Below are 16539 nucleotides of genomic sequence, written 5' to 3'. Positions count from 1 at the left end.
GTACGTGTTGGTGAGTGGGTGGAATGAGGTTGTTAAGAGGAATGGATTGAAACCAGAAACACCAGTGCAGCTATGGTCATTCAAGAAGGATTCACAATTGTACTTTGTTTTGGTTCGGTTGTTATAGGGCTGCTCTGCATTGCGATGCTTAATTTGTAAATTACATTCTTGAATTTTGACGTAATTAACTGCAGTTTAATCATGTTAATGTAGGATGAAAATTATTTTCTTTGGCTGTTTCGAAAGTGATGGATATGTACATATATATAGCTAAATCTAGACCGATCATTCATATATGTTTGTACTTATAGAAGATTAGTAATATTTCATGTGTGCTTTGTCCGTGTATATATTTTCCATAACATAGTTTTCTAAGGTACTAAATTTCTAAGATGCAATTTCTTTTAATGGTTTCTAAGTACTACAGTGATGTCTTCGTGTATTCCTTTTGCTTGTGTGGATGTTTCGTTTGATGTCATTTGAGTTAAAATTTTTCAATTTTTTATTAATTAATTGTTCTCCTTCATCTGATTTCATGATTTTATTTTCAGTTTTAGTCGATTTTTTTAAAAAAATTTTTGGGTGTTCAATTTTTTTTTCCCGAATTTTTTGGGTGTTAATGTTTGATAGTGCTATTTCAGTTAAGTGTTAATGATTAATCGTGCTATTCGCAGCTAATTCATAGCTAATCAGCTACTGCTTACAAAATCATCAAGAGGCTTCAGAGCCAGTATTCTATACAAGAACTAGCAAGATTTAACTCTGCACAAAGGTTGACAGCCTCCTGAGATGCCTTCAACCCTATCCATCCAGCCACCTTTTTCATAATGCAATCAACCACAACATTAGTTATGATGCTATACAAGGTTTTTAAAGATGCTAAAGCTCCTGTAATGCCACAATCTATACACCCTGGCTGCAAAAGTTACCCTTTGAACAGCAATAATAAGCGAATTATGAGAACATTTCTGAATCATCCATTGCGTTTGCAGATTCCCACACACCAAGCAACACTTCTGCACCAACTCCCAAACATCAGGTAAGAGAGTTTCAAGAGCATAGCAACATATTCTTTTTACACAAGGGACCAACCTCCATTTCCCAGGATAGTAACCTGTCTATGGTCAATAAACGTTCTCTAAAAACAAGGCTTTATGCTTACCTTACCCCAAACATCTTTAAACCAGGGGACTTTAGAATAAATTTGCACAAGTTTACTTATGGCACAATCGACTGTGTAACCTGCATTTAAGCTGGGCAAGCAGTAATGAATCTTCAAGACCAGAATTTGGCAGTACATGAGGCCCCTTAGGATGCCATACCACAAGAAAGTGGTTTTGCCATTACAAACAATCAAACTGGATACATTCCTTTGCAACAGGCCGTTTATGTCTTTCAATCAGGATGCCGTTTATGTGCCATAAATTTTCCCCCTAAAACACTAGTTTTTTTCTTATGAGCACGATATATATGACTTTTCGAGTGTGCCAATGATATATACAGATATAAAAAATTTTAAAATTTTTGAGGTGGATTACCTTTTAGTTTGTATTCGACATATAAAACTTCAAACCTTACAACAGAACAAAAAAGAAAAAGAAAAAAAAGAAGAAGAAAAGGGAGGGTTTGAGAGTGAAACCAGTAGCCCTACGATTACTTGATTGATATTCAAACCTATAACTTGGTATTTTACAAGTAGTCTCTTTCTTATCAGTGCAGCAGTGCTCCACAAAGACCAATTTTTTTTTTCTCCGAAGCAAAAGAAACATATTCATTTATATTAAACCTGCAAGAGCAACTTCAGTTACTTTTTTGGGGAAGTTCACAATCCATAAACTACTTCTCTCAAGAGACAAAGCTAATTTTGGCATAATATGGATAGGTACGTTGTTTGATTTTTTTCACATGTGTAACTTTAACGAAACCAAAATGATGCAACATGGATCAGATGCCATGGATAAGGTTACCAATTAAGTCAAGAACTAAACTTCTGGACAACATTTGAAGCATTTCCTTCCACTAAACTTCTCTCTTCTTCCTCCTTTGATACCACAACTACTGTAAATTTCCTCTTAAGTTTGTCTCGTTTTCGTCTTGCCTTGTTCATTCATTTTATAAATCAGCTGGCCACTGATTGGTCTCCACTTGTATCCGGAAGATTTTGTTAATCTACTTCACCAGTAGTAATTCTGGTTAGTACAATATTACCGCCATTTGGATGAAGAAAGGAGAAATATTTTAAGAGGCAGGTAAAGTAGTTAGTCAGTTGTTGTTCTATCCTTACAGTTACTGCCGCCATTCTAGCAATTACTACTTCAATCTGGAGCTTGCTAACACCATTTCTTTTTTTCTTTTTTTTTGTGCAAAGTCCAAACTTGGTGTGCTCAAAATTTGCCAATTCAGCCTTGCGTTTTTTTCAAACTCTGACCTTTTTTTGTCTTAGTTTTGTATTTCTCTGTCCATTTTTTCCATTTGCAGAACTACAACTATGGTGGGTTTCATTTGTAAGAGACATGGAGGGCAAAATTGAAATGAAAACTAGTTTCTTCTAGTCACAAGTGACCATTAGATCGCGTCAATATCACTCACTAGCTTCCCAGCCGATCAGCAGGTAAAATCCTAAGAAGTCCAAAGCACAGGGAGGTTAAGTGGGCGTTTCTAAATAATGAGAAAGTTTCGTGTTGATTTCCTTAACCACAGGGGGGTTTTATGTATGTTACCCAAATTATTAGGTAACCACGTGGCAACAAGGGAGGCAAAGAACCAAACCTCTCTTCCTTCTAATACTAGATTGAAATGTGTCCTACCTAGTATTATCAGTGACACTCAAAATGCCATTGTCAAGGGCAGGCATATCATTGATAATGTCCTGGTAATTCATGAACTGGTGAGAGGATATCAAAGGAGTAGGGGTAAGCCCAGATATGTTTTGAAAATAGATGTTATGAAATCATACAGCTCTCTATGTTGGGAGTATTTCTTTCTATGCTAGAAATGCTAAGATTACCTGATCAAGATGGGTGGTTTTATGTGTCACTACTGGAAGATTCTCGCTCAATATCAATAGATGACTTATTGGATGTTTCCCCAATGAAAGAGGTTTGAGGCAGGGGATCCCATTTCACCTCAACTCTTTGTGATTGCAATGGAAGGATTCAGTGTTCTGTTTAATTTGTTTGATTTTTATCCCCACTGCCAGAAGATTGGCTAACACATTTGACTTTTGCTGATGATCTCTTTATAATTTCTGGTGCTAGAAAGAGATCCTTTACGCTTATTGCTACTGCTATGGAGGAATTTGGGAAAATGTCAGGGTTGGAACCAGATCTTCAGAAATGTTACATATTCTTTGCTGGCGTCACATCAGTTACTCAAAATGCCTAGAGGAGAACCACTAGTGATGTATCTTGGACGGCCATTGATTACATCCAGATTATCCTAGAAGGATTGTGAACTAATTTTCACTAAGCTACATCAGAAAGTACAAGGGTGGGCTACTAAAAAGTTGAGTTATGGTGGTAAAATACAGGTTATACAGTCTGTCTTGAATAGTATACATTTTTATTGGTCATCAAGTGTGTTTATTCTTCTAACAGTTGCTGTTAAAAGGATTAATTGTATCATTGCATCATTCCTATGGGCAGGTGAAGTTAGAACTAGATACAGAGCCAGCAGAGTACGTTGGAAGGATCCTTATGTTTGCCAAAAAAAGAGGGTGGATTTGATTCTATGGATTTGTCCTTGTGGAATCAAAGTCTTGAAATGAAACTCATTTGGAATATATGCAACAAGAAAGATTCTTAATAGGTGAAATAGGTGCATGAAGTCATGTTGAAAAGGAGGTCCTTTGGGGTATTAAGATCCCAAGGAATTGTTCTTGGATAAGGAGAACATTGTTGAAACAAAGGCCGGTAGCTCGCTCTTTTGTTCAGAATGTAATAGGGAATGGTCTTCAAACAAATTTTTGTTATGATGCATGGCTTCTTGTGCGACTGTTGTTCTTGTAGTTTTCAGAAAATCTACTATCCTGCTTTGGGTGCAACTCTTAGGCCAAGTGTATTGAAGATGGAAAATGAAAGTGGCCTCAAAGTAGGAAAATGTCAAAGGGAGTGAAATGGCTGGAGCAATTAACACTTGAAAGTTTTGTTCCTATGCCAGACAACGAAACGAAGATCAAGCTAGATGGACTGCAAGTGATATTGGTATTTTTTTCCTGTTAAATTAGCTTTGAAGGTAATCAAAGGTAGCAAACCAACTGTGGAATGGTACAAACTGGTTTGGGGTAAGAATCATATATCAAGATGCTCCTTTATCTTATCGCTACCTTGTAAAAGAAAATTGACAACAGTAGATTGAGGAAGTGGGGTTCGAAGGTGGAATCAGCAACTTGTGTTTGCTGTGCAATGGCTGTGGAAAGTATGGATCATCTATTCTTTGATTGTCTAGTTACAGAAAGAATTCAGCGAAAACTGCAAATGTGTAGTGTATTTAGAAGTAAACTCTCTTGAGACTGTGAAATCGCTTGGCTTGCTCATCACCAGTCGGGAGAATCATTCTGCAATCAATTCAAGAGGATGACTTTAGCAATGACAGTGTATACCATTTGGAGAGCTCGGAATGAAATTAGATTCCAATCAAAGCAGGGATCAGATGTGTGTATTCTTGACGCCATTACTAGCATAGTCCATTGTGCAACTGTTTCTTGGAGAAAATTCCTAGGACTGAGGAGAGTTGGAGGAGGATGTTGGTAGAGTCGGGTATCCCTACCAAATTTTCATATAGCATGTATTTGTGGACTTCTAGGGATGTACTATGGAGAGGAGTGCAATAATGATATGTCAAGAGAATCTATGTGTAACCTGATTTCCTGAAATCAATAAAATTTACCATTTTTTTTACTTTCAAATTTTCACTCTTCTCAAGTGAACACAAGAATTATACCCTATGTATGGTCAACATGATTTGATGAATAAGAAACAAGCACAGTAAGTAATTACCTAATAGAATACCGATTCCTAAATAGTAAAAATACCATATATTGACTCCAATAATACTGTTAATTAATACGTACTATGAAAATTTCTAGTTCTCTAACATCGATTCGATTTAATATGCCAACAGTTTCCAACAATATGCATTCAATGATACAATCATGACATTGGCATTTCAGTCAGTAAAGTTTAAAACTTCTGCATTTGCAAATAAAATAACTCGAAGTATATTCTCTCCATATGTACATTTCCATGTAATAAAAGAAATGGCCTCCAAGTATATGTTACATGGGTTCTCAATGTAAAAAATTATATATATATATATATATATATATATATATATATATATACACACATATATGGGGCACTACACATTTACAGATAAAGATTAAGGTGATTACTGATTATTGTATAACACTAAAGTTGACCAAAATGCAACAATTAATTCGATATTATTCATACTTATTACTCCTCTCAATGAAAACTGTAACAAAAGTACTTTTTTTTTAACCACGTACTCAATAATGATGGCATGGCTAAATCTTTACCACAACAATTGATTAACTGTACCATGCATAAATAATTAACTGTACCACAGTTAATTATGGTATGGCTAAATATTTAACCACGTACCATAGCTAAATAATTATGGTATGGCTAAATATTTACCCCAACAATTGATTAACTGTAGTAAATACCTGCATAACTGCCATGGTACTTTCTCTTATCGCTGCTGAGTTATGGTGGCTCTTTCGTCATTGGCTTTTCTGTAGGGCTCAGTGATTGTTCTGCTCTCAGATTCTTTGTAAAAGTATCATGCCGCTATTGCTAACTTTCTCTTGCTTTATGAATAATAATAGCTAAGAGTTTTACATTGGACCAAAAAAGAATTCACGTCGATACAGAATCGGGAAAAGCAACAAGTTTTGATCTACTGATCATTTTTTTCCTTTTCTTGAAATCTCTTCTGATCATTTCAACTATACTACTGTTATCTTTCTAGATTTTGTTAATGAAGGACTTACAAGTGCCCTAATATATTCTATTTTGGATAACATGGTTCATTAATAGATTGTTGGAAATCATCCAGCACAATTTGATTTACATCATATAAATCTACACAAATGGTAAGTTAAACATGCACTGAAAATAATAGATTTGCTGGTCCATTTAGATTGTGTGTGTCGTGCCCCATTTTTTTTTTTTGAAAAATAATAAAATAAACTGTGTATCTAATGGTTTTAGGTGTTAGAAAAATGAATTTTTTACTTTGGAAAATGAGTTTTTTATTTTAGAAAATAAACAAAAGGAAAGGGCCTAAAATGAGACTTAAAAAAAGTGCGACGATTTGGATCTAAAATAATAGTCTAAAAAGGGTCTTTAAGAAAAAATAGGAGTCGCCACTTGGTATTGAGTTAAAGTGTACCAAATCACCCAAAAATGTGTTTTTTAATAAAAAAAAAATAAACAAAACCCTTTTTAGACAAATCCAGGTCTTCAAAAAACAAGATAAAAGAGTTCAGGAGTCACGGTTGAAGAAAGGGAAGGCAAAGATTTGATCTAAGGCACCCTTTCAACCTAGCCAAAGTTAGTTGCGTGATTGAGTCGAAAATTTTCTTAATATAACCTATAAAACTTATCATATTTGGATATTTCTACATGGATGCAAATCTAGACCTAATAGATATTGAGAGGGTCGAAATATCTTTTCAAAGTTTAATTGCTGCAAATCATATTAATTGTGATGTCCAAAATGATCCTTAAAAGAGGTCACGAATATGCAAAGATGAGACTCGAAGGAAAGAAGAATTAAAATAAATATACGTGACCTAAAGAAGAGGAATGCAACGTAACGGGTACGGGGACTAAGATTCGTAATTTCGATTTTCCTTTTTATAGAAGAGATACGAGCGTGCTAAGGTTAAGAAGCCATACTCGTCCATTTCTCATATTTGAAAGGTGACTCTTCTAATGTAGTCAAGCAAATGAACTAGCTTATTTCTAATTTTCTAAATAGAATGCAAGTCTAAATGTCATATTTTGCACACATAGGGGTAAAGGGGGATAATATATAAAGAAAATATCATGCAAGATGTGAAAAGATCCTAAAAATGAAAAACGTGCATGAAATATGATGAATGTCACGCAAAGAATGTGAATCTAGCGCGAAAACAGTCTAAATGGTCTAGCATTGAACTAGCCCACCTCTACAAGTCTTCACTAGCATTAGACTAGTGTGGTGACGCCATACATTTATTATAACTAAATAAATCATATAAAGTATAATTAAAACAAGTAAACACATAAAACACATAGATCACATAACACATAAGCATAATTTATAGATGCAAAACCCTAATAAAAGCAAGTAAATACATAAGCACATAAGCATGCAAGCACCCAAGCAAATAAATGAAAATAAGAGCCTAACTATTACATTCGGGGTCCTAACTACAATCTAAAGGAAGGAATTCTAAAAAAAAATAATAACCTAACTATTACATTTATCTAACTAAATACGCTTTTAGCAAAAATTAAAACCTATCTATTACATAGGCTAGCTAAATACATGTCTTGAACACATATCTATTACAACTTGACATTTTAATGCCTCTCAAATAATCATCAAAATTAAACAAAATAAATGAAACTTAAAATGAATAAGAACGACTAATTAAAGATAAAAGCACTCAAAACATGCAATTACACATAAAAACACATTGGAGCACATAAAAGAGTTTAAAATAATAAAAGAGGTTATCTTCCTTGAAGTGGTGATTAAATAGGCTGAAATTTATCCTACTTATGCTCCAAAATGAACAAAATGATCAAGACACCAATTTAATTATAAAGAAATGGAAATAATCATGAAATCTATCAATTAAATCACTTAAATGAAGCATAATTAACAATTAAAGCAGAAAAGTGACCTATATTTAAGAAATCTAAACTGCTAGGGACCTATTTGCAAAAAATTGAGAAAGTTTTTAGGGTACAATTACAATTATTACAAAATTTAGGGGTCAAAATGAAATAAAAATAAAATTTAGGGACCTATTTATAATTAAATTAGGAACCTGATTGAAAGAACTCATAGTAAAAATATTCAAAAGTACAGGGACTGAAATGCAATTTTTGTTTTCTGATTTCTTGAGAAAATAGGCTTTGGGGCCATCTTATTATTTCTTTGGGCTAGAACTCCCATTGGCCCAACCAAAGTCCAAAGCAAAAGAACGGGCCAGTCCAACATTTTTGACCCAAATAAATCCAACAAAATGGATGGATTTTAACCCTCCAAACCCATATCAAACCCAATCAAATTAAATCAAAACCCACTTCCAAAACCCAATCAAACAAAACCAAGTTCAAACCCTAAACTATTTTACCAAAATCCAACAAGATGATAAATCAACTAAAAAATCATTAACCCTAATTATTCCCTAAATCCCAGAAATAATTTGCTTTAAAGATATATTATAACACCCATAAGATGATTAAAATTTAAAAGGACTCGAAATGGTTCATTGGCAGAATTTTTGTGCCATGGTGGAATTATTTAAAAAATAAGGGGTCTAAGTGAAATTTCAGAAACTTTGATGCATCTCCTTCGAAGCTTTCCTCTGCGGTTTCTAGGTTTGCTATGGAATTTCATTTAATCAGCCAACATTCACACGCATATTGCATCATGAAAAGGAAGGCAATCAAAACCTTACTCTATGGAACAAATCAAACCAGAATCCTTTCCAAAAACTCCTAGCAGCATCATCCAAAAACATCAACAAGGCTCCACAAAGAGTTGAAGAAAGCAGCTTCTTGGGCAAACAAATGAATAGGAAGAAAGGAAATGGGGGCAACAAAGACAACAAACATGCACAACTAACGGAAACTTAAATCTTGTCAAATTTCTCATGCATTCTTCTTCCCTTTTGATAACAGAAACAAATAATAATAATAATAAAAATAAAAATAAAAAAACAAGATTCAACGCTCAAAGCTTCCCCCTAGATTCATAAAAAGAAAAACAAACAACTTTCATCTATAGGCTTCGAATAAAGTCCAGAATATGGCTCTGATGGTGAACTTACAAAGATAAAGAAGCCTGACGAATCGATGGAAGCTGCGTGGATTTTTGGAGTGAAGTCAGGAGCCCTATTTGCTGCAGAAATTTCAACAGTGACGAGAAATTTCAACAGTGGCATCGTACTGAGGGGCTTAACGGGAAAGAAAAATGCGAGAAAATGGGTGGAAATGGGATCCAAATTGCCGTTGCAAAATCTTGTACTGTTTCTGCTTCTTCTTCTTCGTACGAAGAAGAAGAAACCAGCGCGCGTGCGTGGACTCCATTTTTTTATTATTTTTTTCTTCTTTTTTTTGTTTTACTTTGTCTTTCTTTTCTTCTTCCTCTTCTTTTTTTTCGATTTTTCTAAAAATGATGATTTTTATCAAGAAAATAAAAATAAAAAAATAAAAATAAAATTTAACGAAAAATAAATAAACAAAATGGTAAAATTTTGGTGTCGACGGTGTGTTTTTTGGGAGTTTGCCTGAAATTCTACTATAGCCTACTGTAGACTTTTTATAAAACCTTTTAGGTATTTGAGTGTTTGGAAAATTTTATGGAGTGTGTATTTTTAAAATTTTTGGGGTTTCCATAGACAAAGTTGTTAAAAATTTGTCTATTAAAACACCCATAAAAATAAGATGCCAAACAAAGCCTGCAATTTAACAGATACAATAAAATCTGAAAAATTATGAATAAATATGAAAAATACAAAGAAATTTCAGGATTGTTTTCTAATAAGATAATTCTCTGCAACTCCTTTCTGTACATGTTGCAATTGCCAAATCTATTAATTAATTACTTTAATCTCCAATAATTATTATGAAATCTATTGAAATAGACCTAAGATTTTAAAAAAAATAAAGATTGATATCCATATCTGAAATTAATTCAGATATACCAACAAAATAAGAAAAAGAAACTGAACAAAAATTTCACTAGTGATGACAGAAAATTTTCACTAGAAATCCAAAGGAGAAATAGAAATTTCTCAATAGGAAACCTAAGAGAAACGGAGATCTCTCACTAAAAAAATTTGAGAAGAGACTTTATTAGAAAACCAAAGTAAAAATTGTATACATGGATTTGGAAGGCCTTTTGAGAAGAAGAGAAGAAGTAGAGAGACGCTGGAGAAGAGCAAAGGTAGTGAGAGTACAAGTACCCTAATAAAATCAAATGGGTTTGGAAAACTTTTAACTTGGCAAGCCTTATTTCTAGAACCGCTCCATTGAGCAAATGCATCCTTTGATTTTTCTAAATATTTATTTCTTAACAAATGCATTTAGTAAATGCGTGTTGGAAAGATTGTATTAATTGAATGCATTTTCTTAACAACTTTTACTATTTGGAAAATCTTTTAGGAAAACGCCATCATCTCGGAATTTCCTCCTCATTCACGTGGTCTTTACTCAGGACAATTATCCCTCACCCCTGCCTCCCCCTCCCCACCCCCTCCTCCCTCCCTCCCCCCCCCCCCCCCCAAAAAAACCCCCCCAAACTTCCCATTCCTCCTCCCTCCCCGCTCCTGAAGCTTGATAATAGAATTTTGTTTAGGCTTCCAAGTTTTAAAAAGCTCTCAATTTTGCACTATATTTGCACCTAAATTTTGTAAACGTACTCCAGGAGAAGTGAGCTATAGGAACTCCATTTTTTTATACAAGTTGTCCCGAAAGGCCGAAACACATAAAGGTTCTTATGGGAATATATTTATATTGGAGAACAAATATATATCTAAAGATACATAGGACACAGAAAGCAAAATATAGGTATGATTTTTTTCCTTTTTAGTTTTTTGAGCACGTAGGTTATGTTCAACAATCAATATTGAAACAGGCTTCCATCTACTACTTTTTGCATGTTCTTTTTTCTTCTCCAGCTCCTTTTTTGCTGAAGAACAAGGAAAAAATAGAACCAACCATAATTTTCGCATTATGTTTTACTGAAGAATAGACACAAATTCGAAATCAAACATGATCCCGCTTCATTCAGCAATTTATTTAAATTTGGGGATTGATAACCCATTTTTTATTTATCATTTTTGCCTCTGGCATGAAGAGCCAGGACTACATTTCATCTGCCAATAGATAACGACAGGAACTGATTAGATAGCAGCATAGGACTGCACCCTGAATTTCTCACTGTAATGTGGGTGTGGGTGATGATGACGGTAGGGCCAAAGCATGATCCCTCCAAAGTTGACATAGGTCTCCACAAAGGGAAGAACCACGCTAACTAGCACCTCATATGGGATGTAACCGCCGTCAGGTGCGACCTCTGGGGATACAGGAATTCCCAGGAATAGTGCATTAACGCCTGGATACGAAGCCCACTCGTTCCAACTCTGGAAGAGGGCAATGAGATTGTCTGGGGTATACTGACAAGTTGGATTGTCGAAAAATTCCACCCACACGTAATCAAAAAGGCCAGTTCTGATAGAAGCGTCAAGCCAACGGTCAGGCAGAAGACACTCGGGTCCAGCAGCTAAGTACACCTGCTTATTTTCTGGTGTGTTGTATCCCGACAGTGCCCGAGCAAGATCATCCAAGTAATCTGGCTTTCCAGAGTGGATATGATAGTCTACACCATTTAAAACAGCTTCGCCTAATGGACGAGAGCTTGAACTGCCACCTAAGAAATTGTCCCAGATATAGGATGCCACTTCGTAAGCTTCAGCGGTGGAAGAAAGGTTCGGAGCTCCAGCAAGAGAAATTAACACTTGGATGCCTAGGCTCTGGCAAAGTTCTATCTCCGAACTTAGTAAGGGGCAAGTGGTCGAATTACAATGCCTTAAACTCAATTCAGGTGTTCGGCCACCACCAATATTTCTCAGAAAGGCAATATTCACGTACTGAACAGGAGCTTTCACGTAGCGAACAGTACCTTCAGTGCATAACTCCTTCAGGCTTCCTTCGGTAGCGTCTTGGCCCCAATAGGTGGAAATTCGAACAGCTTCGGAGGACCCGATCAGAGATGCCATCAACAGGAACGTTATTGCTAAGAAGAGCGGTTGCAAGGAGAGAGCCATTTTTTGTCTTTTCAGTGATTTCTTGTGGTTTTGCTTTGATGAGTTTAGTCGCACAGTGATGGACCATTTTATAGATGAGTTTATGTCAAGTGGATGCTCAGCATCCAGAAAATCCAAACATCCGTACATGAAAACGTGAATAGTACGATTTCTGTGAAAAAAAACGTGAATGGCATGGCATCACTGTCGTGTTTAATTTTGCTGGGGAATGCTATTATTGTACCTGTTGTTTCGGTAGAACAAAAATACAAAAAGTCGAATACAAAAATTACCAGTAGTTATAACAATAATTATAACAATTATAAAATTAAATATAATAAAATAGTTAAAATAATAATATAATAATATACAAATGTGGAGAGTTGAGGTATTGCCATAAATCAATTAATACTACTTCCATATACGATCAAGAATTTATTAGGATCTCAAGGTTCATTTATAATTAAGTACACGGATTAGGTCTACCTTACATGTAAGTTCTTGGACTACTACCCATTTTCAATTAATTTTGAGATGGAAACTCATATTATTTATTGATAAGCATTATCCATTTTAGATTCTTAGATCAACATATTAAAAGATAATATTCTTTTAAGAATAGTTTGACATTCAATTTATATGAAATATTTGAACGGTGAAAACGGAGTCAAAATTGTAATTTTTAAAATTGTAATAAAATTTGTAATGATGAATAAGAGGGAAAAACTTAATCAATTTCACATGAATGTAATCTTATGTATAACTTGCACAAATGATGAACATATTGTGAAAGGTGTTGACTTGCAAAAAAATTTAAATTAATTTTATTAGGATATAATGAAGAGTAAGTTCTATTCAATACAATAGAGAGCAGTCTGGTCCTACTTTTAAAGGCCTGATAACGGTTAACAATGTTGGGTTGAATATGTAATTGGGTAAGAAAGTAACCGTCATGCATAACATGGAAGTCGAAAAATTGATGTCTAGGTCTAATTAATACACCTTTGCAGAAGTCAAAATTTTCTCCACATCATTAAAAAGAATAAGGGTAAATTATATATAACCTCCCAAAATATGTGCATATTAATATATATGCTCCTCCCAAAGCTTTAGAACATTCACATCGCCACTGTGGTTTTATAAAAAGTGAAAAATAGATGAAAAGTATCATCGGTTATAGCGATTGAATAATCAATCGTGGCACTTAATTGACCTGCGATCGGTATGAATAGTCACTCGTCCCCTGTAGTTTTTGCATTTATCCATATAATTCGCTTGTGATTTTTTGCTTGGTGGTTAGGCTGTGGTTTGATTTAGTACTTAAGTAAGAACAATACTCACATTTCAACTAACAATATTACAGAGGCTATTTTTCGTCAAGTTTCTAGTTTGCATGAAAAAATAGTGGGTTGACGTAGATATTTTAAATTGTTAGCTGGCCATGTGAGAAGGTATGAAACTAAAAGGGGTTATGCATAATTTACCCTTGAAAAAATTTAAGAGCACTTAATAGGAGAGAAACTTTGCAACTCCAAGTTTATATATCTATTAATCACATGGGTTTTCTTGCATGCTCATCTACAAGTTAAATCATTTCAATGGCCAGTTCGTTACATCATATACCGTTATGTGCATCCACATAATCAATCATTGCTAACATATTTTACCCCATAGCTTTATATCCACTGGGACAACTGAAGTGTCTTGCATACCATGATATCAATGATTTAACTCCATACAATTTATCAATTTTTTTTAGTACACATAGTAAATGAGGTTCTGAACCCAAACTCATTATAAGGGTACGAGCATTCTTCCTACAACTAGAAAAAAGCACATCAAGTCCTTGGGGATGTTGCTTGGAGGATTAACGTGTCTCGTCATTATCAGAAATCGATTGTTTAACTTATTTTGCTTTTCTTTTCTTATTTTCTCCCCTTAGAAAGGGCGGCCCAGCCGGCCCAGTCGCATTAGGATTAGAGTGGTTTGCAATGAAAAACAAAAAGGAAAAAAGTTGATCCATTTGAAAAAGTCCTTCTGTATATAGCTCGAATCCCAACCTAAATTTTGGGTTATATTTTTGGCCCCGTCTGGAATCTGAGTTTTTTGGAAGTTTATCTAAAACTTTACTGTAGATCACTGTAGAAGTTGTAAAAAAACTTGTAAGATAAAAAACTTTTTTTCCTTTTCATTTTCTTTCTTTTTTTTTCCTTTTTCTTTTTTCTTTTTTCTTTTTTTTTCTTTTTTTATCTTTTCTTTCCTCCCTTCCCGCTTCTTCTCCCTTCCCCTTCCCCCTTCCCTCCCCTGTTCCTCTCTCGAAACTGCATCAAGCAGTCTGCAGTAGAAATATATATATTTTTTTTTGCATTTTCTCTCCCCATCTCCTACCCGCCACCCCTCTCCTCCCTTTCCCCCTCTCCTCCCCTCTGCCCTTCCCCCTCCCTCTTCCCTCGCCCGGCAGTCAAGGCGCAATCAATGCCCAGCAGAAACTTTTTTTTTTTTTTTTGCAATTTTCAGCCTTCCCCTTTCCTCGCCCTCCCCGCAATCTGGTGCAAAGAAATGACCCCGGTGTGATCTAGTCTAGCTACCAGATCGGCCAGAGGGGAAGGGGAAGGGTGGTCGGGGAGGAGTGGGGGAAAGGGAGAGGGATGAAAAAAAAGGGGTCATACAAACTGGGTAAAGGAGGAGGATGGCGGGGAGTGGGAGAAAGGGAAAAAAAAAAAAAGGAAACGGCGCCGGAGGTGGTGGTGGGTTGGGATGGGGGAGGAAGAAGAAGAAAAAGGGAAGGGAATTTTTTATTTTTTTTTTGTAAGTTTTGGGTATTTTGAAGTGTGTAGGTTAAAAATTTTGATAAGTTTTTTGGGTTCCTGTAGCAAAAGTTGTTAAAAAACTAGTAGCATACAAACTTGTGAAAAATCTGAGCTTCCAAACAGGCCCTTTGTTTGCAAGTAGCAAGATCTACAGATTTTGTATTTTAGACCTCAAATGAAACAGATTTTATATTTTAAAGACTAATTTGGGACCATAGTGTCTCATTTTGAAATTTAGGAATCAAGGGGAAAGCATTCAAGTAATTTGTTCATCAGATGTACATTTTCATTGAAGACCTCATTGATGTATGTTTCAATTAACAAGTAATCTCTGGAACTTCCATCAGTGTCAAGCTAATCCGCATCTAACGACGCTTGAGAATACGTCTTTGTGGGAAATTGCACAGCAAATCTAAATATTTGCGCACAAAAGCCTGAAATTTTTAGCACTTATTGTATAACTAGATTAAACCCTGTGCATTTGCACAATCCATTATCGTTGATTGGAAGCGATATCCAAAAAAATGAAATATGTCATTCTTATATATATTCTTTCCACATGTATAACTTTTGCATCTTTACCTTATAGTGTTTGATACCAATCATCACTCAATCAAAAGGTAAATAGTCATGTAAGATTCAGTGAAACTAAAAGTAAACAGCTTAATGAGGAAATAAAAATAAAAAACTTAAATCAGGAAGTTGCTTCAGTGTTTTGCTCTAATCTAGTAATGACAATTGACAACCTATTGTAGTAACATGAAATTTATGACATAAAATCATTTGGACTTATTTGCTAAGAATTTCGTGACCAATCCCCTTGATGTAGGATATAGGAATAAACAATATTTGTTTGTAACTATTTTACTTCTTCATGCTAGCTTTGTGATAACTAAAAGGCAAAAATAATTTAGCTAAATCCAAAACAAAAGGCCAAAATAAATAGCCTCACCATGAAAATTTTGAAAATGTTTTCTAAAAATATGAATATATTATATATGTAAGCAAAATGATTTTCAACCATATTAAAGTATATTTTTTTATGTTAAAAGAGCTTTGTATAATTTCTCTATACCACATAATTACTACAAACTCCTAACTTTAAAACACCTCCAATGGAATGAAAAATTCCCTTTAATCCCAAATATAATTATTTAAAACTATAATACTTGAATAAGACTAGTTTTGGATTTGGGGTTTGTGCACCATGCATCCAACCATGTTGTAGACAATGAACTTGTTTTTGCTATTTTTTTTGGGTTGAGGAAGAGGGATAAGTTGGGTAGTACAGGAAAAGGGAATATACGTCAAAGGTCCCGAATTCGAAACTTCCCACCTACCGTAAAAAATTAAAGAAAAAAAAATTTGCCTTCTCAAACTCTAGAAATTCTCTGAGCATGAAAAGTCTAAAATTGCATATGAACTACTTCCTTAGTACTCCTTCAAAGATTATGTATTTTGGCCTGAAAACAAAAAAAAAAAGCACTTATGAAAAAATCATAATTAATCTTGAAATTGGCATGAAAATTAAAAAAAAAAAGGAAAAAAAACACTTATGAAAAAATCACAATTAATCTTGAAAAAGTGCTCATGGGAAACCCCTAATAATTTGATAAAACACACAACACCAAAGAATTAATAAAGTCATATGTGGTACGGGGGAGGGAGTGTAAG

At 34.6% G+C, this 16539-nt stretch overlaps 1 protein-coding gene and 1 long non-coding RNA gene across 4 annotated transcripts; one reads left to right on the top strand and one right to left on the bottom strand.

The window, feature by feature from the left end:
• The first annotated feature begins 1590 nt into the window (after window positions 1-1590).
• Window positions 1591-4906, top strand: LOC113718879 (uncharacterized). Of its 3 annotated transcripts, none has more exons than XR_011824928.1 (3): window positions 1593-2249; window positions 2479-3529; window positions 3645-4906. It is a non-coding gene; the product is annotated as an uncharacterized lncRNA (long non-coding RNA). The 3 variants fall into 3 exon arrangements; XR_011824929.1 differs by having other exon boundaries at window positions 1607-2611; window positions 3258-3529; XR_003454652.2 differs by having other exon boundaries at window positions 1591-3529.
• Window positions 4907-11043: 6137 nt separating this feature from the next.
• Window positions 11044-12130, bottom strand: LOC113717922 (acidic endochitinase-like). The gene has a single exon (XM_027242771.2). It carries the CDS (start codon window positions 12074-12076, stop codon window positions 11153-11155), a length of 924 nt encoding a protein of 307 aa, XP_027098572.1. The 5' UTR covers window positions 12077-12130; the 3' UTR covers window positions 11044-11152.
• Between the last annotated feature and the right edge of the window lie 4409 nt (window positions 12131-16539).

The sequence above is a fragment of the Coffea arabica genome, chromosome 11e (assembly GCF_036785885.1).
Source record: "Coffea arabica cultivar ET-39 chromosome 11e, Coffea Arabica ET-39 HiFi, whole genome shotgun sequence".
Classification (NCBI taxonomy): Eukaryota; Viridiplantae; Streptophyta; class Magnoliopsida; order Gentianales; family Rubiaceae; genus Coffea; species Coffea arabica.
The sequence above is the reverse complement of the archived record's forward strand: the minus strand, read 5'-3'. Positions and strand labels throughout refer to the sequence as shown.

What these genes read in the sequence shown, in the direction of transcription:
- LOC113717922 (XM_027242771.2), bottom strand. Translation starts at nt 12,076, where the DNA reads ATGGCTCTCTCCTTGCAACCGCTCTTCTTAGCAATAACGTTCCTGTTG.